The sequence below is a fragment of the Otolemur garnettii genome, unplaced genomic scaffold, assembly GCF_000181295.1.
Source record: "Otolemur garnettii isolate 467f Iridium unplaced genomic scaffold, OtoGar3 scaffold00009, whole genome shotgun sequence".
Lineage (NCBI taxonomy): Eukaryota > Metazoa > Chordata > Mammalia > Primates > Galagidae > Otolemur > Otolemur garnettii.
The window spans coordinates 10,806,461-10,829,696 of NW_003852404.1; the positions used below are offsets into that span (position 1 = coordinate 10,806,461).

The 23,236-nt window shown below is 40.4% G+C and overlaps 1 protein-coding gene across 4 annotated transcripts in view; it reads left to right on the top strand.

The window, feature by feature from the left end:
- Positions 1–23,236, top strand: part of APP (amyloid beta precursor protein) — a 272,685-nt gene that overhangs the window by 42,942 nt on the left and 206,507 nt on the right. For all 4 annotated transcript variants that reach the window (XM_023509699.1, XM_023509700.1, XM_023509703.1 and 1 more), the window contains exon 2: positions 14,049–14,216. In XM_023509699.1, coding sequence (XP_023365467.1) covers positions 14,049–14,216 — 168 coding nt within the window. The remainder of the gene's footprint in view (positions 1–14,048; positions 14,217–23,236) is intronic.

Sequence of the window (23,236 nt, forward strand, 5' to 3'; positions counted from 1 at the left end):
AAAAAAAAAAAAATAGAAATAGACTTCACTGTTACCTTCCCTTCAGAATTATTTTCCTGTCGCATGGTAATTCCTGACAGTCTTTATTCTGATAGCAACAGCAATTTGAAAAACTCTGGTTGAAAGTCTGAGGGCTCTAGAAAGAGACAGTGTCTTTGGTCGTGCCATTGTGTAAATTATTTAAGAAGGATAATCTACTGGTGCTTATCAAGCACATGGCCTGAAATTTGAACCTTGAGGATTCCTCAGTGTTAGGACCCTGCAGGAGAAGAAAGAATCTTGGCTCACATTAAAAGAGATAAGTGAATAAAATAGACTTGAATAATGAACAAGACTGGTGTTTGAAAGTTACCCTGGACTTGTTTTTCCCCATCAACTTATTCTCACTGAATTTCTATTATGTTTGCAAAGCAGTTTTCTTCTGCACCTCAAATCCTAGTAATGAAAACACAATGGTATGTGAATTATAAGCAGACAATAAAGGCAGATAGATAAATATCGTGGAATTTTTGAAGGAAATAAACCAAAGGAAATAATGTAAATATCCTTTCTGCTTATGAAAAATAAATTACTTTGTGTTCTCTTCCTGAAATATTTCTGTGGCTGTGCTAAAAATAGAAAGGGAAAGTTCTAAGACCACAATCCTTCTCTTAAAGATATGTGGACTCATCTCATGTAACATACTTGTTTATAATCTGTCTTGTTCTGACTCCGGGGGACTCTCATGGTCTTTGTGTGAGTGTGAATGGATGTGTTTCTGTGTGTTCGCACCCAGAGATAAGAACAAAAGTGGCCATATCTGAAGCCCTGTGTCTCAGTGGAGTGCTTTCTTTTATTTTCTCTCCCTTCCCATTTGCCTGATGTCTGCGAACATGACTCTCTTATTAATGACCTTATGGAAATTATTTAACAAAAATGTGTTAATTACCATTTCTCCACTTAGGATTTTCCTTGTACTGTTAATCGAACACAATCTACAAATGGTGAGAACCAGTAAGTATCATTTTACAAACTCACAAGCTCGCAGACTCGTGCTGAAATGTAGATGAGCATTGAATTGGGCATTGCCCCCAGCAAGCCACCTGACTTGAAAAATGTTCTGACCTGTTCTGCCTCATGCTAGTGGGAAACCAGATGGAAAAGCCTTCCTAGAGAGGGTAGCCGGGCTCGGAGCTTCATGTGTCTTCAGTGTCCTCATCCCCTGAGAGCTGCTCTGAGATCTGAGTGCACACTGAAACACAATATGGTACCTTACCTGGAAAAGTAGCATTTTTTTTTATAAGGGTCCAGTATCCATGTTGATACTAGAAATTGTAAAGATATTAGAAGAGATGGACAATGTGGAATATTTGTGGGTATATATACACACCATGCCCAGACACATGGGCTGCTTCCTTTACTGCCACCCGAACTAGGAATTCCACTAACTACCTCTCCCCATCCTCGCCCCGATTGCCTCTCCACCTGGCCTGAAACCTGAAAGCTAGTAGAAGTTGTAAAGGAAAGCTGGGGGACGGAATGAATTTCTGGACAACAAAGGATAGGGAAGCATGCCTCTGTTCCCCCCTTGTCCAAGTAGTTTGGGCAACTCTAAGACACAGGCGTGTGCACACGCTCTAATTGGATGAGAATTGCCACTACCTCTTCTGGAAGCTTGTTTTTCATTATTTTCTCATTTGTAGGTTTTCAAAGACTTCTTGTTCTCTGGCGTATGATCTGTTAGTGTTATGTATGAGCAGGTCAGTGTTGAAGTGGGAGAAGAGAGAATAAGGAGAAGAACATAAGAACTGAAAAACTAAAATTTGCTCTTAATTCCTTCATGAAGTAGGCATAAGCTTAAAGCTCTATGAAATTCATTGTAGCGCTAAGGTGCTACTGATAAGGCAAAAGTCCCTGGTAGGACTGTCATAGATGGTGATGAGTATGGTATTGTAGAAAAGATGAGGATCAGAGCATCTGCGAGGTGGGGAGTGCGGGATCCCAAAAACCACGGCACCACCCTAAGTTTCCAGGCATGAACTATGATCCTGGAAGTAGTCATAACAATTTAGCTTGCAAACTATGGGGGGGAAATTCTATTCCAAGGCAATAAAATAAATTATATCTAGGGCTTATAACTGTGCACATTACCTGGTGTAGGTCTGTGAACTAGGTTTTACCTCTGCAGTTTGTTTGGTGCTGTCTCTGCCACCTGCAGAAATCTGGTATGATCTCAGTGTGAGTATCAGATGATGGGTCTGCCTGGCCCAGCCTTCCAGGAGTACATTTCTCACCCCTCCCTCTCTGCACGCGTGCCTACCTCGCAGCCATGGCTGGGCTGGAGCTGTGCACGCGTGCCTGCCTCCCAGCCATGGCTGGGCCGGGGCTGTGCGTGGCAAGAAAACCTCCCTGCTTGTGTTACACAGATTTCAACACATACGGCTTGATAGACTGTCATCACAGTAGCATGAGTGTTTGGTGATGAAATTTGCATGTCCTTTGCAGGAAAAATGTAATTAGGATATATTTTAAATTGACACCGCCACGTATAAAATGTGAGCGGGAATACGGTTGATTTTATAGCATTAGGTTGTTTTCAGATTTGAAATATTTTCTATTAGAAATACATTCAGTATAAACAAACTACATCTAATTAAAAAGACCTGTGCACTTAGACGAATTGTTTATAATTTACAGAGGTCTGCAAACATAAATTAGAAGATAAGCAAGAAGCCACAAAATCAAACAGATGTGCAGGTTGCAAAAGCTGATCCGTATCTTCTTAAAAGCCGCAGTGCCTGTGTGTGGAGTATCCTCCTCTTTGACCCTACTCTGGTTCTTTGTTTTCAATTCTAGTAGCAAGAACCAAGAGAATATGGCCACCCTCCCTCATAGAGTACATTAAATGTGAAATATTCATGAAGATTCTGGCTAGAAATGTGCCAGTCTATGCCAGCTGAAGTACTTAAAGCCCTTACTTTCCAAGAGCTTCTGCATATAAAAATGGCTGAGAGGAAAGGCATGTACTTGGTGAGATTAGTAAAGGACAAACGGGTAATGTGTTGTCATGAACATCATTTATTATTGTGTTCTGTATTTTGTGCTGACTTATTTCTGGCCTGTTCAGGGCAGTGCTGTTTCATAGATATGTCAGGCAAACCACTTACAGCATTTTAAAGTTTTTTAGCAGTCCCATTTAAAAAAGCGACTGGTATTCATTTTAGTAGTATATTTTACTTAACCCAATTATTACCATTTGAAATGCAGTCAGTATAAAAATTAGTAATGAGATCGTTTATAGTTTTTATACTAAGTGTTTGAAATTCGATCTTTATTTTACACTTAAAACACATCTTGGCTGGGTGCAGTGGCACATGCCTGCAATCCTAGCATTTAGGGAGACCAAGATGGAAAGGTAGCTAGAGGCCAGCCTGGGCAACATGGTGAGATCCTGTGTCTACAGAAAAATTAAACAATTAGCCCGCAGTGGTGGTATGCATCGGCAGCCCCAGCTATTCAGGAGGCTGAGGCAGGAGATCATGTAAGCCCGCCTAGGACTTTGAGGTTTCAGTGAGCTATGATGATGGCACTACACTTCAGCCTGGGCAACAGACCAAGATGTGGTCTCAAAAAAGGAAACAACAGAACAAGACCCAAGTCTCAGTTGGAACACTAACCTTACTCAGGGAAATTTGTTATTTGAGTTCTTAAAATTTATAGTCAGAAGGTCAGTTCACTTCCAAAAGTTCTGAACATGCTGTAATTGTAACACCTGGAAGGCTGAGGCAGGTGGAGCTCCTCTCTTGAGCTCAGGAGTCTGAGACCACCTAGAGCAAGAGTGAGAAGCCATCTCTAGTAAAAATATAGAAAAGCTAGCCAGGCATTGTGGCTCATGCCTGTAGTCCCAGGTGCTTGGGAGGCTGAGGCAGGAGGATTGCTTGAGCCCTGGAGTTTGAAGTTGCTTTGGCAACACAGTGAGACTGCCTCAAAAAAAAAAAAAATGCTTAGACATTTTTCAGTGATGGGATAGAGGGATAGAGTAACAGTTTTTAAATTTAAATTGGCTTAAGTTACCGGTTCTTTAGTCTTACTGGCAGCCTTCCAAGTCCTCAAAAGCCACCTGCAGCTAGTGCCTTTACCCTATTATATACCCAGACAGGATATACATCTGTAGTGTATTCAGCTGTCTATGGTTGAGCTTTGAACAGTGCTGGGGTCTGGGGTGCTGTCCGCAACCACCTCATACAGTCAATAACCCACGAATAACTTTTCCTTTTTTCTGGTTTTTGGAGATAGAGTTTTATTCTGTTGCTCCAGCTAAAGAACCCTGGCATCAGCCTAGCTGACTGCCACCTCAAACTCCTGGGCTTCAGGGATCCTCCTGCCTCAGCCTCCTGAGTAGTGGGGACTACAGGCACCCACTACAAGGCCTGGCTGCTTTTCAATTTTTAGTAGCATCGGGGTTCTTACCAGGCTGGTCTCAAATTCTTGAACTTGAGAGATCCTCTTGCCTCCCAGAGTGCCAGGACCATAGGTGTGAGCTACCACACCTGGCCTCAGTGTACCTTTTGATGAAAAAATTTCATCAATAACTGGACCCACACATTTCAAACTGTGTAGTCAGTTTTCTTAAGAACTATGTGAGGGAGCAGAGTTTAAGAAAAGAGCAACAGTGCTCAGGGGTGAACGTGAGGAAGGCCCGCAGGCTAACCACATACAAGATAGCAGGAGAGCCCGAGTGAGCCACCAAATGCAAAGTACTGAGCAAAAAGTAACAGAGTGAGGTGCCAGAGTTTAAACATAGTGTACTGACTTTAGGTCAGCAAAAAAAAAAAAAAAAATCATAGGGTATGACTTTAGATCACCAGTGCTTTCCATTATGTGGTTATGTGGGGCAGGAATCTGGGTTCCAAGGGAGGAAATGCCCAGCTGAGAGGCTATCACACAAATTTTATTTAAGCACTAGGTTCTACCACTTAACTTTAGAGAACTGTCAATGTTTAACTTTCAACCCAATGCAAAAAAGTCTCTTCTGAAACGCGGCTGGGTGGTTGTCCATCTAAGTGGCTCATTGAAAAGGCACTTAGCATCTCCTGATAGTCCTTCTCAACCCAGTCTGCCCTCACTGCTGCTGTTAATATCAGCTGGGGCATCCTTGTGACTTTCCTTCAGATGTTGTCTTCTACCCTCATTTTTTTCTTTCAGATGAGCTAGCTCTTTTTCCTTTTAAAATTTTCTTTCCCTTCAACCTCTATTTCTTTTTTAATGTTTTTTTCTGAAAATGTGGATGCATCTTCTAGATGCGATTTGATGCAGTAAGATTTCTAATGATTGGCAGGGACTGGCTGTTGCTGAAGCTTAGGAGTGCATTAGCCACGTTATTTATTTATTTTCATCTTCATCTCTTAAAACTATGCCTTTCCTGTCCTCTACTGCATCAAAGAATTACTTGAAGCAAAATATAGGATGTTGTATTTATGTCAAAAAAGGAATTCGAGAAAGTTTTTAGATTCTGAAGTACATGTTGAGCCCTGGTTGTGTCACTTGGTATTTTAATTATTTACATGCCTATATGAGTTTCTCGTGCCACAATAATGCTGCAGGGTCACAGTCCAGCCCAAAATTTAATGGCGTAAACAGTAACCATTTATTATAGCCCACAAACCTGATCTTGACTGAACTTGGCCTGACTTGATAGAAGAAGTAACACTTTAGAAACTGAGCATGTATAGGATATCTTTTGTATCTAAAACGAAGAGTAGTGATAGTTTTTTTTGGGGGGGAGATGGAATCTCACTTTGTTGCCCCTCTTGGGCTTAAGCAATTCCCTCGCCTCAGCCTCCCAAGTAGCTGTGACTACAGGAGTCTGCCACAATGCCCGGCCATTTCTTGTTGTTGTTTTCATTGTTTAGCCAGCCCGGGCTGGGTTCGAACCCACCAGCGCCAGTGCATGTGGCAGGTGCCCTAACCACTGAGCACGGGCACTGAGCCATGAGTGATAGATTTTAATTTTTTTCTGTTGCATTATGTGCCAGATGCTAATCTGTCCTAGCCGTCAGTGGAAATCATACTGAAAAATCCTTCATTTGTTGCTGTTGTATTTCTTTACAGTGAATGAAATGCCCTTCCAACCAGTATCTCTGAGAAGCCCAATTTGTAAGTCTTCCAGCTTGTTAGAAACATAGATGTAAGTGTGATAACCCTACACTGAGATTTTAGCAAAATGCCAGCATCTAATTGGTCTCTTAAATCCCACTCGTGTGTGTGGTACATTTCTCCTAGTACTGCCTCATACTATACAGGCACAGTATGTATATATGCAGGTCTGTACATAGGGCTGTTAAAAAATTAGAAAATACGCACTAAACAAGGTCAGGGTTGATGAACGTGCATTCACTATTGGAATGCTGGGGGTTGAGGCTCCTAGTTTGCTTATTCAATTGGCTGCACTTGAGTTAAGGAAAGAACTAATTTAGGGAAAAGTTATATGTTTGCCTACCAGGAATGCCATCTGGCTTATAAAAGCAAGCCTGGGCTTTGGAGTAACAGTCTTGACATTAAATTCCTAGGCAGGTTTTGAGCCTTTCAGAGCAGGGTTTGAGTCTTTCCGATTATCTAACTAGACGTGGAAGTGATTTATCTTGGTTTTTCTGAGATTCCAATGAGATAATCAGCAAAAGTCTTAGTATGTGGTTTGATTTTTGCTCCTAGCCTTTTCCCTATCTCTGTGTTCACAAGGTCAAGGCTGATGAGATATAGCAATATTGAGAAAGTCAAAATGGAAGAAAGATCTTAGTACTGTGTGTTGTTTAGTGACTCTATGAAATATGTCAGTGAAATTTTAAAGACAAAATTAAAGAGATACATTATTTCTACATCAAAATGACCTGGAAACAGAGTTTAGGTCGACCAAGGTAAGAGCACAACACCTGGCACAAATATACATGGCCCATGGGTATGGTTTTTATATATTTATGTGCATTTGTTTATGTGCATATGCAGTTATAATAAAAAATTCACCTTTTAGTGGTAAACCATTGTTAATTGGATCATTAACTGGTTTTGAGGCTAATAATTTGCTTACCACACATAAGGATCTGTTTTTTAAAATCCATTTCCTGTTTACAGTGGTCACCGCTCTTTCTGGGACCTGCCTAAAATGCCTGCTTTAAATGTTGGTTATTAATTTCATGGTGTGCAGTAACAAAGGTTCCTATTGAGAGACCTTTCGATTTCCTACTGGGCAGAAGCATGATTTACCAGCCTTGTCAGGAGGTGGTAGGAGCTTTAGGTCAACTTGAGAACATCCATCCTTTGAATGGAAAGAAAAGCTCGGCATCAAGGGATGGTAGCTGGTAATTCGAAGCTAGATCAACAGTGCCACCCCCCCAAAGAATGCCAAGTTTCCAAGTTCGAAATATGTAGGTTAGTTCATTGAATTTTTTTTCTCTCTCTACTCTCTTATATAGCTAATCATCTTTAGTCTGAAACTCAAGCTCTGAAATTATCGTGTGGCAAATAGTTGATGTGAATAGATGTGGTGGCCCTCCACGTGGGTAAATTGACACCGTGCAGAGTTTCGGTAATCACATTTTTCTCTATGCTTTGACGAGCCTCTCTATTCTTTCTTACCACAAATACATGACACGCACACAGGGACGAAGCATCACAAAATTGCGGTTTTCTGTTTTATTTAGACAGTCAGCCTGGTCATGTCAACAGAACCCTTGATGGAGTAGGTCCGACTCCCTTCTCTTTCTCTATAACTGTGGCTTCGGACAAATCTTTACTGATGCCTGTTCCTCTTTCTTATGGTCCATGGTCCACTTCTATGATTCCATTTTTTTTTTTTTTTTGGAGACTTGCTCTGTCACCTACACAGTGCAGTGACAATATAGCTCACTGCAACCTCACATCTCAAACTTTTGGGCCTGGGCTTAAGAGAGGCTCTTGCCTCAACCCACATAGCTGGAAATAAAGGTATGCACAACCATCCCCGGCTCATTTTTTCTGTTTTTCGTAGAGATGGATCTGGATCTTGCTCAGTCTGGTCTCTAATTCCTGAGCTCATGGGATCTTCCCTCCTTGGCCTCCCAGAGCGCTAGGAACACAGACAGGAGCCACCCTAGGCTTGTGGTTCCAATTTTAACTTCATTTCTCCTCTGTTACTGATGTGGTGAGCAGGAAAAGATGTTCTGCTTTCAGTGAAATACTTTTTTTTAATCACTGAAAGGAAAACCTTACAGATAAATTACCCCTTCCTGAGGGGTTCACTCTCAAATTTTCTAGCTTGTTGTTCTATGGAATAGTTCTTTACCTTTGAAAATGAAAAATCTAAATGTTTTAACACTGAATTTCAAAGACTTTTTGTGGAGTATAGTTGAATTATGCCGAGTTAAGGGAAAACTGTTTATGTGAAGAAACCGCAGCTGTGATAGAAATCATATCACTGTCCTGAACTTTAAGAAAAGATATTATGCAAGAATCTGACCTGAAGAGTTTGTGAACTGATTATAAGAGGCCAGCTCTTTAAACCAGTGAGAAGTCGGTTCGATGCAGAAAACACATGGTTTTCATTACTCAGAAACCTGAAAATTACATAAGTCTAAGTAAGCTATGGATCTGTTCCCTCTCTCTGCCAAGCGGGACTTTTCTTCTAGCAAAACAGAGAGCTCCTTGTCTGCTTTTCCCTCCTCCTCGAGACTCAGTGGGGAGGAATGCTGCCAAGCCTGCTGTATTAGGAATTTTGATCTCCTTGATGAGGATAAAGAAACTTTCTGAAGAAAGGGAACGTCCACTTTGAAGGACAGATGGATAACTTGTTCAAGAAGCCCACCTGGCATGTAATGGTAAATTGCTGTAAATGGTAGCGATTGTTAAGTACACAGTTCTGAGTTCACCTTTGCAGATTGGTTCAAATTAGGTATATGTATATGTTTATATTTGTTTATGTCAGCTTCCCCGTAAGCTGCTTTTGTAGCTAAGTTGCTTTGGGAAAGTTCATTTCACATCAGTGTTCTATCTATTGTGGCTCAAAGATATTTTTTTTTTGGTAGCAAAGGACTTGTTTTTAAAAGACTCACACCGTCCTTGAGTGTAATATTTACAGCCCTATAGCTGAGAGCATTCCCTAAACAGCCCTTGCTTTTGGAGCACTGTGAACGCTCTATTGTTTCAGCCAGTTATTTTGTTCATTGTCAGGAACACTGTTTTCCCATGGGAAAACATCTCCAGTTTTATGATGTCAGTGGAAAGTCATTCCGTTTACAAGCATTACCTTCATATTCAGTCTCTCAGAAACGCATAGATCACTACCAGGATTCTCATCTTTTAAATGTTGTCTTAACATTTCTGCAAGGTTAACCAACCATAAGTTTTCTGAGTATTAAGATGTAAACAGGATTAAAATGGACTAGTTATTTAAGCAGTTGTATTTCCCATCTACTAAGTTATTTCTATTTCTTTGCTATGAAAGAAGAGAGATATTAAGATAGTTAGGAATAACTATTTTTAGGATGACTTTGAAAGAGCATGCATTTTTACTGGTACCAAATAACTTACTCTAAGACCTAAAGATTTCAATGTTCAGAGTGTCCATATTAACAAGTCCTAAATAGGACCCCATGGGTGTCCTATTAAGGACACTTATTAAGCTATTTCTTTGAAGCTTCATTCAGGACAAGTGTTTTGAATAAACTGTTTGGGCTTCAGGCTGGAAAGTATTACCTTCTGTGTGGCCACTTTGCCTAGGAATGGCGCTTTCCTTTTGGCTGAACACTCCTAGCAACCAGGCTTTGTTTTTAAAAGGTCATTTGGTGCAGGTGAGGATCCTGTGGGTTGTTTTTCTTAATTAACTGGGACATGTACCTTACACATGGGAATTCTTAGCAGGTGGGCTTTAGTAAGACTAGAACAGGTTCTGGTTCAATTTTTATCTCTGCTGATGGCTCTGATTTTCATGTGTACCCCTGTTGCTGGTTGTCACGGAATCTTGCCTGAGAAGCATGGCCTTGTGATTTAAGTATTTATTTGTGAAGGGTCTCTTGTGATGTCAAGGGTAACAAGATGTATACATACAACCAAATTTGCAGTATCTAGTTTAATAATTTGCCCTAAGTTTTGAAGAATCAAAGTTTCCATTTTAAGAAAATAGGGCATGTTAACTAGGATTCTTCATATATTTTTAAAGTCAGCATTAAATCTCAGCTGGGTGTGAAGGCTCATGCCTTTACTCCGAGTGCTGTGGCTGGAGGATTGCTTGAGGCCAGGAGTTCGAGACCAGCCTGGACAATATAGCAAGACCTCTGCTCTGCAAGAAAAACTTAATATTAGGTCTTAGTGGGTGGAAAACCTGAAAGGAACTGAACCATATGTTTTCTGGTCTAATCGTTCATTGTTAAAATGAAGAGAACATAAGACAGTTACAGGGCCATAATCAATTTATTTGAAAAGAAGTAAAAAAAGATTAACACCATTTGGTAGTCAGCATGTGCACACATGCAAACAAATGGCGTTAAAACAAATGTAAAGTCCAGAAGAGGCAAAGATAACAAAGTGAAGAATGGAAGAAATAAAAGGGAGTTGAGAATTCAAGGTCAGAAAAAATGAAAACATTTATTTGTCAGTTTTGTCTGAGAGACTGACCAGTTGTCCCATTTTGCCAAGGACTTTTATGGTTTTATTACTAAAAGTCTCTTATGCTGGAAAACCTTCCCCCCAGTCCTGGGCAGTCTGGAATGGTTGGTTATCTTGTTGTCAGGGCAAGGACTTGACCTCAAAATGACATCAGTGCCTGGTATTATACTATATGTTGGAATTTTCTCTCTGCCATTAGGAATGGAAAGAGTGAGATCACCAAGGCTTTTTAAGGTAGGTAAAAGAGAAGCAGTGCCCCAGTCTTTAGGAGTCTGGTGCTGTGAAATTGGGGGACTGAGGGTCAGTAAAGGATGAGAAGTAAGAGGGCTGGGATAATTTATTGCCATAGAAGCCCAGGCAAAAGCCATCAGAGGAAGGATTCAGGGGCAGGGAAGATGAAAAGTGGCGTGTGTTGAAGAAGTCCTTTTGGTTTCTTATATGAGAGGATGTGTGTAACCTTGGAGAAAACAGTCTGAGTGGGCAGGAGAGTGGAAATAATAAGTAGGGGGAAAGTGCTGATGGGGCGTGTTCACATCATCAGATGGTTTGCAGAATCACAGTTAGTGAAAGACGTGACAGAAGATGGTTTCTCTAGAGCAGGGGTCTGCAAACTGTGGCCCACTGCTTTTTTTGTAGATAAAGTTTTATTGGAAAACAGCCACATCCGTTTGTTTCCCTATTGTCTATGGCTGCTTTTGTGCTACACAAAGACAGAAACACACTGTAGGGCCCACAAAATGTAAAATACTTATACATCTTGCCCATTACACAGCAACTTGGCTTGACCTGCTCCCAGGGCTAATGGAGTTGTTTATTAATTGCTTGTTATACTGGAGAAGATCAAAGACTATTTGTTTTTGGACTAAGGAGCTTGAGAACAGGTATCAGGCATCTATTGCTCTGTAATAGGTTATCCAAACTTAATGGTTTAAAACAACAGTCATTATGTCAGTTTCTGTGGGTCTGGAATTTGGGAGTGTCACCTTAAGTGGTCCTGTGAGTCTCTCAAGGTTGTAGCCAGAACTGGTCATGTGAAGGTTTGAGTGCAGGTGTCGGCTGTTTCCAGCTCACTCTCAGGGCTGTTGACAGGAGATCTGTATTCTTTACCATGTGGGCCACTCCTCACTGTATAGCTTGAATGTCCTCACAACAGGCCAGCTGACCCCCTCACAGTGAGTGATCCCGGAGAAAATGAAGAACCACGACGCTCTTCCTGACCTAGCATTCTTCTGTATTCTGTTTGTTGCACAGACAAATCCTGATGCATTCTGGGAGGAGACTGGCTTAGTCATGATAACAGGAGGATCCCGGGTAGCTTTCTTGGAGGCTGGCTATTATGGGGAGAGAAATCGTCAATTCCCTGCTCCCTGATGGGAGGACATGGGATCAAGGGCACTTGTGTTGACAAGGAAGTAGAACAGAACACTTTCCTTAGACATTTTAGTGAACAGGTGGTGGAGAAACAGAGGTGCTGAGAAATACTGAGGTGGAGAGGGGACAATTTCATTGAATAAGGTATTTATCAACTATGTTAAAAGGCTCATTAGTCTCTCTCTTTAGTTGGTGATCCCATTGTAAGACAGGACTTAGGGACAGGAATGAGTTTGAAAGGTGAGCAGAATGACCCCTTAGTGGATTGTAAATGCCTTGGGCAAGGCCCTCTGTATTGTCTAATACGAGGTTTTACAGATATCTCATTATTATTTTACTTTAACTTTCTTGCAATGTTATTTATACTCCTCATTTTAATAGGAATAACAAAATTCGTATTCTAATTTTTAAGATCAAGGCATTGAAATTTCTCTTAATCTCTCATGACTGCTGTGAAATTTAAATTTATGGAGCGTTCTCCCTAAGCTACTTCTTTGCATCTGTTGGAGAGTGAGATATTTCAGTTTCTTGGGAGTTACAGAAGGTGGTGAGGGGCTCAGGTGAGGGGTCCCAAGCTGTTGCTGCAGACGATCTAGACATTGTGGCCGCAGTCCCTGTTACCTGTAACATCTGTAGAGGCAGAATTTTGTTAATTGTAGGAAAATGACTTGAAAACATGGTTTTAGGGATTTTGCCAGCAGCTTTTGCACTCATGACTAGGGTCAGTGTAAGCCTTTTTTTTTTTTTTTTTTAAGGACATAAACCCTCTCTTATGGATGGATAAACTGCATGTCAAGATCACTAGAATGGACAGATGTAGCCTACTTCACATGTCTGTGGGAAGAAATGTTTGGAAACTATTTCATCTCTTAAACCAAAATCTCTCAGTGTGATTTTAGCATTTGGGGGGTTTCCTTTTTTTTTTTTTTTTTTTTGTCTTGTGAACAGTTTTTAGGAATGTTCACAAGTAATGATGGACTCGCCCGGTTCTTGACTGCGTGAATGGATGGCTTCTGTTGGAAGTTAATCCTTCTGGCATGCACAGCTCACATTTCCTCAGCCCTTGGATTTAACAAGGCAGGAATTATCATGATTAATGTGTCTTTTGATTCCTCGGTTTCAAATATCACTTTTACTTCTATGGGCTTCTTTTTCTTTTCTTTTTTTTTTTTTTTTTTTCTTTTCGAGACACCAGAATCTATTAAGCAAGACTATACAGATAGTTCAGGATTTCCATTTTCCCTTTTAAAAATAATTTATATAAGGGTAATACCTGTACCCAGAAGGGCTTAAAAATACAAAAGGCATCCTTTTCAAAGCTATCTTCATGAGGTGGTGGATTGCCTGCAATGGTAATAGCTGAGATCTGTTGCCTGCTACATGGTGTGGTCAGGGAGATAGGACACCAGCCCCCTTCACATACTTTTAAAAGCTGAGACATTAATAACCATACGCGGAATGTTCTGGGGAAAACGAGGAGGAATGCTCAACATATTCATTTACATTTGTGGACAGTGAATTCTGCAGTACATTTTTCCTGTTGAAAATCATAATGCAGCCACTCACTAATAATGCACACTAAGAATGTCATGCCTGGTGCTGAAAGGTGGCACGCAATGTTACCAGCTACTGGCAGGCCTTTGTCAGGCAGGGATTGGCACTGTGCTCTGTGTGAGTCACTTGGAAGTTATTATGAGAATGTGGTTTCCTCAACAGTGATTATATTTATTTTAGAAAATAACATCTTTTTATCATCAGACCCTTTTAGCAAGTTGTCACAAAAATCTCTCATGGGGAAAATGTGTACATTTTGCAAAGAATAAGTTCCTTTCAGTATTGTTAATTCCTTTCTCCGTGGAATTAACGGAGGCAGTGTTTTATAAGAGGCTGGACGTGTCTGTAGCATATATAGCACCTGACTGAAGGCAGGGCTGATTCATAATTGAGAATTAGCAACACTTCTAGTGCTTTTGCTATTATTCAATTCCCCGTTCCTCTCCCCAGCCTCTTCCTTGGAGCTATGGATTCCATAACTAACTGACACTTTTTTTTTTTTTTTTCAGGTGCCCACTGATGGCAATGCCGGCCTGCTGGCTGAACCCCAGATCGCCATGTTCTGTGGCAAACTGAACATGCATATGAACGTGCAGAATGGGAAGTGGGAGACAGATCCATCGGGGACCAAAACCTGCATTGGCACCAAGGAGGGCATCCTGCAGTATTGCCAAGAAGTAAGTCCTGTCTGGAAGACAGCGTGCATGCGTTTAAAAAATATTTCACTTCATACCTTTTGTGTTTTATCTTTTATTTCTTACAGTAAAAATCATCTTGGTTCCTAATGCTTTCCCATACTATTAACATATTTCTATGTGTTTCCCTACAAGATACATAAAACGTTGTTTAAAATTGTGACGATCGTCTATGAACTGTGTGAGGTTTAAGATGCCTCAGCACCTCCTTTTATCTTTAGATAAAGCCATACCCGTTATGGCTGTCCTGGCAAGGTATTGTGGTTAAAAGTGCTAGAATTAATTCTTTCTGTTACCAGCTTGATATATTTTAATTCATTTCTCTCTGCCTGTGTTCAATTTTGGCTTTTTCCTCCCAGTTTTACTTGTTGATTACACTTGTTGTTAACTCTTGTTAAAGTTACACTCAGAAAGCTCACTTACCCCCTGTTCCGTTCTGTATTGATAAACATTTTCATTGTTCCTGACTTGTTCTTGCAAAAGAGAATATGTATATTCCCCTTATTTTGCTTATGCAAAAGAAATACCAAGTGCACTGTTCTACATTTTGCTTTTTTACTTAATTTTATGTCCTAGAAATCACACCCTCTCAATTCATAGAGCTCTTGCTCTGTGTAATTCTTCCTAGTCTTTTTGAAAATATTATTGTACAGTATATTTCTTTTTTATTAATTCAATTTAAAATAGCTGGAATACCAGGCATTTTATCTCACAAATTTTTTTTTTTTTTTTGAGACAGTCTCACTTAGTTGCTCTGGGGTAGAGTGCCTGTGGTGTCACGGCTCACAGCAACTTCAAACTCTTGAGCTCAAGTGATCCTCTTGACTCAGCCTCCCAAGTAGCTGGGATTACAGGTGCCTACTGCTACACTGGCTATTTTTAGAGACGGGATCTTGCTCTTGCTCAGGCTGGTCTCAAAATCCTGAGTTCAAGCATTCCACCTGCCTTGGACTCCCAGAGTGCTAGGATTGCAAGCGTGAGCCACTGTGCTGGTATTATTTCACAGTTCTTAAGACAACTATCTGTTCTAGGACAGGTGGATATTTGAGTTTTAAGACATTTATGGGAATTAATCTTAAGCCTCTTGGCAAAGCAAAGTCTTTATGGTCAGTATAAATAGCAGATAGTCCAGCAACAATTTTCTTCATTGTAATCTTTTATGTACTAGAAGTTTTAACATTCTTGTATTCAAAATAAAGTGTTTACTTAACATTGTTATTAAAATATATTTTTAATTATAACCATTAAATTATTAAAATGTTTATTTTGTGGGGATAGCATGCTGTTTTAGAAAGATAGTCTCTAATTACCAACTCATTTTTTGTTTGTTTGTTTTCTCTTTTTGAGACAGTCTCCCTATGTCGCCCTGGGTAGAGTACCATGGTGTCACAGCCTTCAAACTCTTGGGCTTAAGAGAGTCTCTTGCCTCAGCCTCCCAAGTAGCTGGGACTATAGGCACCCGCCACAACGCCTAGGTATTTTTCTGTTGCAGTTGTCATTGTTGCTTAGCTGGCCTGGGCTGGGTTCAAACTTGCCAGCCTTGGTTTATTTGGCCAGTGCTGGAATCACTGTGCTACGGGCGCCAAGCCTACCAACTCATGTTTTAAGAAGCAAAAAGGCACTCATATTATCACAATATGTTGCATATTAGGTAATTTTTATCTTGAAGAGTGTATAAACCATGATGCGAAAAATTTTAATAGTTAAAGTGGAAATCACTGGTACTTAAGTTCCTTATGTTTTTGGAAAAATTCTGTCTTATTTAGTAAGTAGAGGTTATTCATAAAAATCACTTCTGGGTATAATTTATTAAGTATCCATTTTAGAAATAATATTCATATTCTGCTAAAGAGTTCCTCTAGTATTATTTTTAGATAAGTTATGAATTTGGTAAACTAGAACTCTTTACATGCTTATATGCTTTTGACTCCATTTCACTTTTTTGTATGTACAGATCATGTATTGAGTGTCAAATACAATTTTTTTTAAAGGCTAGAATTCATATTTAGTTAATGACGCCAACCAAATTGTCTTTTTCTGGTCAGTGACTGTTTTGATACATGTATGTCCTAGCTTGCACCCAAGTTTTTACTTCCCTGAGTTTTACTTAGGAATAACCAGATGTTTTTACACTGGAATGGTGGCCATACAAAAACGACTTTTGTTGACCTGGCTGGTTGACCATGGGAACAGCCCTTACTTCCCACTGCACTTAGAGACTCCACTAATGCCTGGGTAGCCACCTTCTGTTTTAGTCTTTTGTTCGTCCCAGGGCTAAGCCACAGAGTGGTTCTTCCCAGTCCCAGACTTTGCCAGATTGTTGGTGGCCACAGGGTCAAAGGGAAGAGAGTAAGTCCCTTGGCTGTGTCCTTCCCTCTTGTAATTCCAGGACTGTCGCTCTCAGCTCACTGTCCACCCACGGAGGTCTTGTAGGATGAAACATGTGAGCCAGATTCTTAGACAAACAAAACAGCAGGCTTGCCACCCACCTTAATGAATTTACTCTGTGTGCTTTAGCAACAGAAGTCCTTTAAAGCATTTGTTTTTTGTTTTTTTAAAGAAGGAGAGTGACTGTAGATTTGCATTTTACAAAGTCACCTTCCTGCTATGTCACTGTGTCCCATTCTCAGTTTCCTCAGAGCCTGCCTCTAGCCCTGTGCTGTCCAGTACAGTAGCAGCCTCTGGCCGCATGTGGGAATCGAGCCCTTGAAGTGTGACTGATCCAAACCAATGTGCGGCTAAATACTGTATTTCAAAGATTTATGAAAAATATGTATGAACAAGCATAGCAAACAACACATTCATAACTTTTATAATTATTTCGTACTGTAATGGTTATATTTTAGATCTATTGTTAAGTACAACATAAATATTATTCAATACCTGTATCTATGATTCAAACCGATTTTCACCTGTTTCCTTTTACTTTTCCATGTGGCTACTAGGAGATTTGAAATGACATGAGCAGTTTGTGTTCTCTCTCTGCTGAATAGTGCTGCTCTCACTGATGGCAAGGAGCCTGACTGGGGCCGGGGGGTGGGGGTGGATGGGGGGAGCAGCTTACACAATTGTGAAAAATGCACAGAAACAGGGTCCTCAGGTACTGGAACTGAGACTCAGTGCTGTCCGGAACTTCTCCAGCAGGGTTTCCCTTGCTGTGTTCTGCTCACCCTTCTTTTTTCCTGTCACTCATTTTCTCTTGCTAAGATGACCAGGAAGATGGCAGCAGGAGCTCTGGGGGCGTATTGTCCCAGCTAAGCGTCCCAAGGCCGTTGTGCCTCTGTGCATTGCCATTCCAGGGAGGGTTTCTGGTTGGTCTGCCTTTGGGTCACACGTCCACCCTTGGACTCAACACCTTATGTAATTGTGCCCAGTAGCTGGACAGGGTGTAGGTAGGAGGTGGGGGAGGGTGTGGCCGTTTATTGTGGGAGAGGAGCTGTTACTGTTAAAGGAATGAAGATTGGCTGGGTGGGGTAGGGTTCATGACCACAGTGCTAGGACACAGTGGGCGTGAATTAGGAAAGTTTTGTGGGTTGGAAAGAGGGAGCTGAGGGAATTGATTATGTACCATGACTTTAACTTTTTCCGTGAGGGTACAGGGTGGGAGTGTTGAGGGATGTCGCCCAGAACTTTTAAATAGTCTTTGACATTTTCTATCAAATTGTGTGACTTGTTCTAGAATATATATCTATGTATATATATATTTAAATCGAGACAGTTTCACTCTGTTGCCCAGGGTAGAGTGCCCATGACGTTAACCTAGCTTACAGCAACCTCTAACTCCTGGGTTTAAGTGATCCTCCTGCCTCAACCTCCTGAGTAACTGGAACAACAGGTCCCTGTGTCAACACCCAGCTAATTTTTCTACTTTTAGTAGAGACGGGGGCTCACTTTTGCTCAGACAGGTCTTAAACTCCAGAGCTCAAGCAATCCTCCTGCCTTGGCCTCCCAGAGTGCTAGAATTATAAGCGTGAGCCACCGTGCCCAGCTTAGAACATTCTTTATGGATATTTTAGGGTATTCCTGCCACTTTCCACATTTTGGCTATTTTGATATTTTTCTTTTATAATTAGAAATAATGAATGGTTTTTATTGCTCGGTTTGAATTTTTGTGTGTTGGAAAATGTTTATTTTGCTTTACTCTTTTTTAAACTTCATGTTTTTATTTTAGATGGTTTGATTGATTCATTGTGAGGAATGACAAAGAAAATAATACTCTTACAATTTTTTCTACCTCTCTTTCTTGCAGGTTTTGTAAGTTGCATTATTTTTGCTTTCTTTCATTTCTTTTGGAAAGATGTGTCTCTTGATATTTTATATTTTCAAATTATAATCTTAACAGCTCTCTACTGCCATTGTTCTCACTATCCTAGGTTCAGCCTTTCATTGGATTCCTTCTTTGTAGACATTCCTTCCATCCAAGCATCTCAATCTCTATATCATTTACTTTTATTCCTCCCTTTGTTAGATGACTTTCATCTTTAATTAGTTACTTCCAGAAGTTGTTCTGTAATATTATTGAACAGTGGCTTAATGAGGTATAGAATTCCAGGTTGATGGTATTTTGCTCTGCACCATGAAAATGTTTATCCACTGGATTTTGGCATCCAGTAGGCATCCTTTGGCAAGTTCTTTTTTTTTTGAGACAGTTTCACTTTGTCACCCTTGATAGAGTGACAAGTCAATTCTTTTTATTTTAAATGCACAGGAACCATTAGTATTAGTTACCATTAACAGGACTACTCATTAAATGATTTTCTTTTTTTGCTTCCCAATAGCTAATGATTTTTTTTTCTCTCTCATGACCAAAACCCAGATGTTGTAGAGGTAGCTGGCTGAGTCAGAGGCAGCTGTTAGCATTCTGTGGTCTTAAAAAGAATGAAACCAACTGAACTCATGACTGTGACCTCATTTTGATCTTTTGCAAACCAACTTAACTCACTTGTTAAATTTGTTTTTCCAAAGGATTGCTTTGCATTGTAGATAGTGTACTTAGCTTCATGTGATGTGTAATGTAAACCATTTTTGTAGTCTCCTGTTCCTCTGAATTTGTATTCCTTGCTATTGGGTTGTTTTGCTGTTATTAACAATGGTCTTATTTTTATCCTTGATTTCTTTGGTCAGGGAGAAAAAGTAAAAATTGAGTCTGGCTCTGTGCCTCTAGCTATGTGGCTAGGGTGCCAGCCACATACACCAGAGCTGGTGGGTTTGAACCCAGACCGGGGCAGCCAAACAACAATGACAACTACAACCAAAAAATAGGTGGGCATTGTGGCAGGCATCTGTAGTCCCAGCTACTTGGGAGGCTGAGGCAAGAGAATTGCTTAAGCCCAAGTGTTGGAGGTTGCTGTGACGCCACCAGGGCACTCTATCGATATAGTGAGAATCTGCCTCAAAAAAAAAAAAAGTCTTTTATAAGTGGAACTTCCATTTGATCCTGCAAACTCATTATTAGGTATCAACACAGAAGAAAAAAATCATTTTATCACGAGGACATTTGCACTGGATGTTTATAACAGCTCCATTCACAATCACAAAGATGTGGAAACAACCCCAGTGTTCATCAGCTCATGGATGGGTTAATAAACTGTAGATACACACATATACACACACACACACACCATGGAATACTGTTCAGCCACAAGAAAGATGGAGACTTTACATGTGTATTTACCTGGATGGAATTAAAGAACATTCTCCTTAGTAAAGCATCTCAAGAATGGAAAAGCAGCACTCCATGTACTCAATACTAATTTGAAACTATAGATTAACAACTACATGCCCACATGAGAGAAAAACACAATTAAATTCAAGTAGGGGGAAGGGGGTAGGGAAGGAGGGGGCTTGGTAAGCTCCCACCTGACGGGTACAATGTAGGGGTATATGACATACCTCCTGGGTAAAGGACTCAACTGTAACTTGGATACAACCCAACAAATGCAAACAATGTAATCCAATTGTATGTTCTCTTATATTATGAATCTGAAAAAAAAACTAGAAAGTAAACAAAAAAATTTTAAAAATCGTCTTTTTTCTTTTCTCCTGTTTATAGGCCCTTATAAAGTCTGAGAAGAAATTTACTGTTTTTTGAGTATGTGTTTAATGTATACATTTTATCCCAAGTCTTCTAAATTCTTGGTGACTGTATATTCCTTCCTCTTTCCCAACCTAATAGTTTTCTTTCTGCCCAGTTGTCTCTCAAACACTTGTCTTTGAATTTGTAAAAAGATTTTTTATTAGCACAATTTGAAATTATTTATCTTTTTCATCAAGTATTTATTGAGGACTGTCACACATGGCATGTCCCCTCGCCCACCCTCCCCAATTCATGTGTTGAAACCCTAACCCCAATGTGAATTTGTCACTGGGAGCTGTGGGAGCTGATCAGTGTTAGATGCTGTCATGAGGGTGGGGCCTTCAGGATGGAATTAGTGCCCTTATAAGAAGGGACCAAAGAGCTTGCTCTCATTCTCCCTGCTCACACAAAGAAAAGGTCATATAAGAACATGGTGAGAAAGTGGTTGTGTCTATACCCCTGGAGGAGAGCCCTTACCAGAACCCAGCACCTTGATCTCAGACTTTCAGCTTCCACTGTTGTTTAAGCACCATCCCCCACCCCCAGAGTATAGTATTTTGTAAGAGAATCATAAGTAACACAAGGACTTGATGTAGCTCCTGAAGGCAAAACACATCTCAGGTGTTGCTGAGAATGAACTTTTCTAGTAATCATGCCTTACGAAGCCTCATCCAGCACTTCCTTCTGACCCAGAGCATCCTGACCATCACTTAGTAAGTGCATGTGGAGGCCTGTTGTTGGCATGTGGGTTGGACCTGTATGGGCAGGGGTTCCGCACCTGTATCCATGCCAAGTCCACCTCCCCTAAGGTGGCACTGGTGCTTTCCTTTTGAAGAGATTATTTCTTTCTATTGATAAGAATTCTAAAGGTATTTTTAGGCAAGAGCTGAGAAAATCTTAGCCCATAGTCCAGATGTGCCCTCGTTTGTTTTCACCCAGTTAAGACATGAGTGCCACCATGCACTTAAAAGTACAGTGACAAACCCATAGTATGACTTTAAACATTCAGTTGTGATAGTCCAAAATGATTTCTAAGTAGGCTTCCTAGAAACATTAAACAAGCCAGGTCCCTGGATTGTTCTGTTTCTTGTTGATATTTGAAGTCTTAGTGTAGTTTGTATGTATAAATAGTAACAAATGACCGACCACAATAGAGCCTTAGTTATTTTCCTTTGTGGTTTTTTTATAGAAAAAAATACTTTTCCTCTTTTTCTATGCTAGAGACACAAAGTACAAAAAAAAAAAAAGAAAAGAAAAGAAAACATCAAGTTGTTTTGAGTTTAATTTTTAGCTCTAGTGTGGCATCATGGAGACAACTTGAATATAACTATAAATTATTGCTCATTTAATAGCATCAAGTGGCCACTTGCCTCAGTGAACTGTTAGCGTATACACTTTGGCCTGAGGAAATGATAAACATAAATAGAACAAAACTAGTATAATATTCTTCCTGGAAATACACTAACCCCTAGGAACAAAAATTATTGTCTTCTCTCTTTGGGATGAAATGAGATTTTTTTTTCTTTTTAGAAAAAACAACATTGTTTTATTTAAACCAAAGTCTTTGGGACTTGAGAAGAATGAAGGAAGGAAAGACACTTTAATTTTACATCAAGAATCTTATTTATTGAGACAAGGTCTCATTCTGTTTCCTAAGCCTGAGTACAGTGGCATCATCACAGCTCTGCAAACTCACACTTCTGGACTCAAGGGATCCTCCTGCGTTAATCTCCCTAGTAGATGAGACTATAGGCAGGTGCCATTGTACCTGGCAAATTTTTTATTTTTAGTAGAGACTAGGTCTCATTCTTGCTCAGGCTGGTCTTGAACCCTTGACCTCAAGTGATCCTCCCACCTAGGCCTCCCAAAGTGCTTGGATTACAGGTGTGAGCCACCATGCTTGGCCTTCAAGAATCCATTTCTTCCCAAGTTTTATACACTCACATGTATTCGGTATAATAAATGCTGATGCAAAGGAGAGGGTTTTGTGTTGGGTGCTACTGAGCAGTAGGATACCCTTCTTGGCTTCTAAGGAGCTTATAAATATAAACTTAAATTGTGAAGAGAATTTAGAAAATAGAAAGGGTGCAGCTTGGCACCTGTAGCTCAAGCAGCTAAGGCACCAGCCACATATACCAGAACTGGTAAGTTCTAATCTGGCCTGGGCCTGCCAAACAATGACAACTACAACCAAAAAATAGCTGGGCATTGTGGTGGGCACCTATATTCCCAGCTACTTGGGAGGCTGAGCCAAGAGAATCGCTTAAGCCTAGGAGTTGGAGGTTGCTGTGAGCTGTGAGCTGTGATGCCACGGCACTCTACGCAGGGCGATAGCTTGAGGCTCTGTCCAAAAAAAAAAAAAGAAAGAAAAAACAGAAAGGGTAGAATGAAGCTGTAATGTAGAGGGTCTTAATTGTAAATCTGGGAACTTTTAATTCTGCAGATAAGTGGGAGCGATGAGAGATTTTTAGCTCGAGTGTTTGCTGGTCAAGATGCTTTTAGAAAAATTAGCTTGTTTCCAGGGGTAGGTTAGTTTGGGGAGAGAAGGGACTTAAAAATCACAAAATATTGTGAAAAGAGATGTGAAAGATTGTCCTGCGCATCCCACAAATTCTGTAGATGAGTCCATGATACCCTGTAGGGCAGCTGATAAGGGCATCGTCGCTCTTTGACACTGAGCAGCGCAGGAAGGCTGCCTGTCCAACCTTAGGCCATGTCCTTGCTTTATCACCGGAACACACAGGCATGTGTTGTAAAAGTTAAATATTGTCTATTAACAAGAAATTGTACCAGTCCCAGCTCTGTTCTTCTTCTTCTTTTAAGGAAAGAACTTGAAACATAGGCCCCGCTGCCCTGTGTTCTAATATGCAGAGCACCTCCCACAAGGCAGGGCCTTCCTGAAGGTTGATGGTTCTAGCAACTCCCA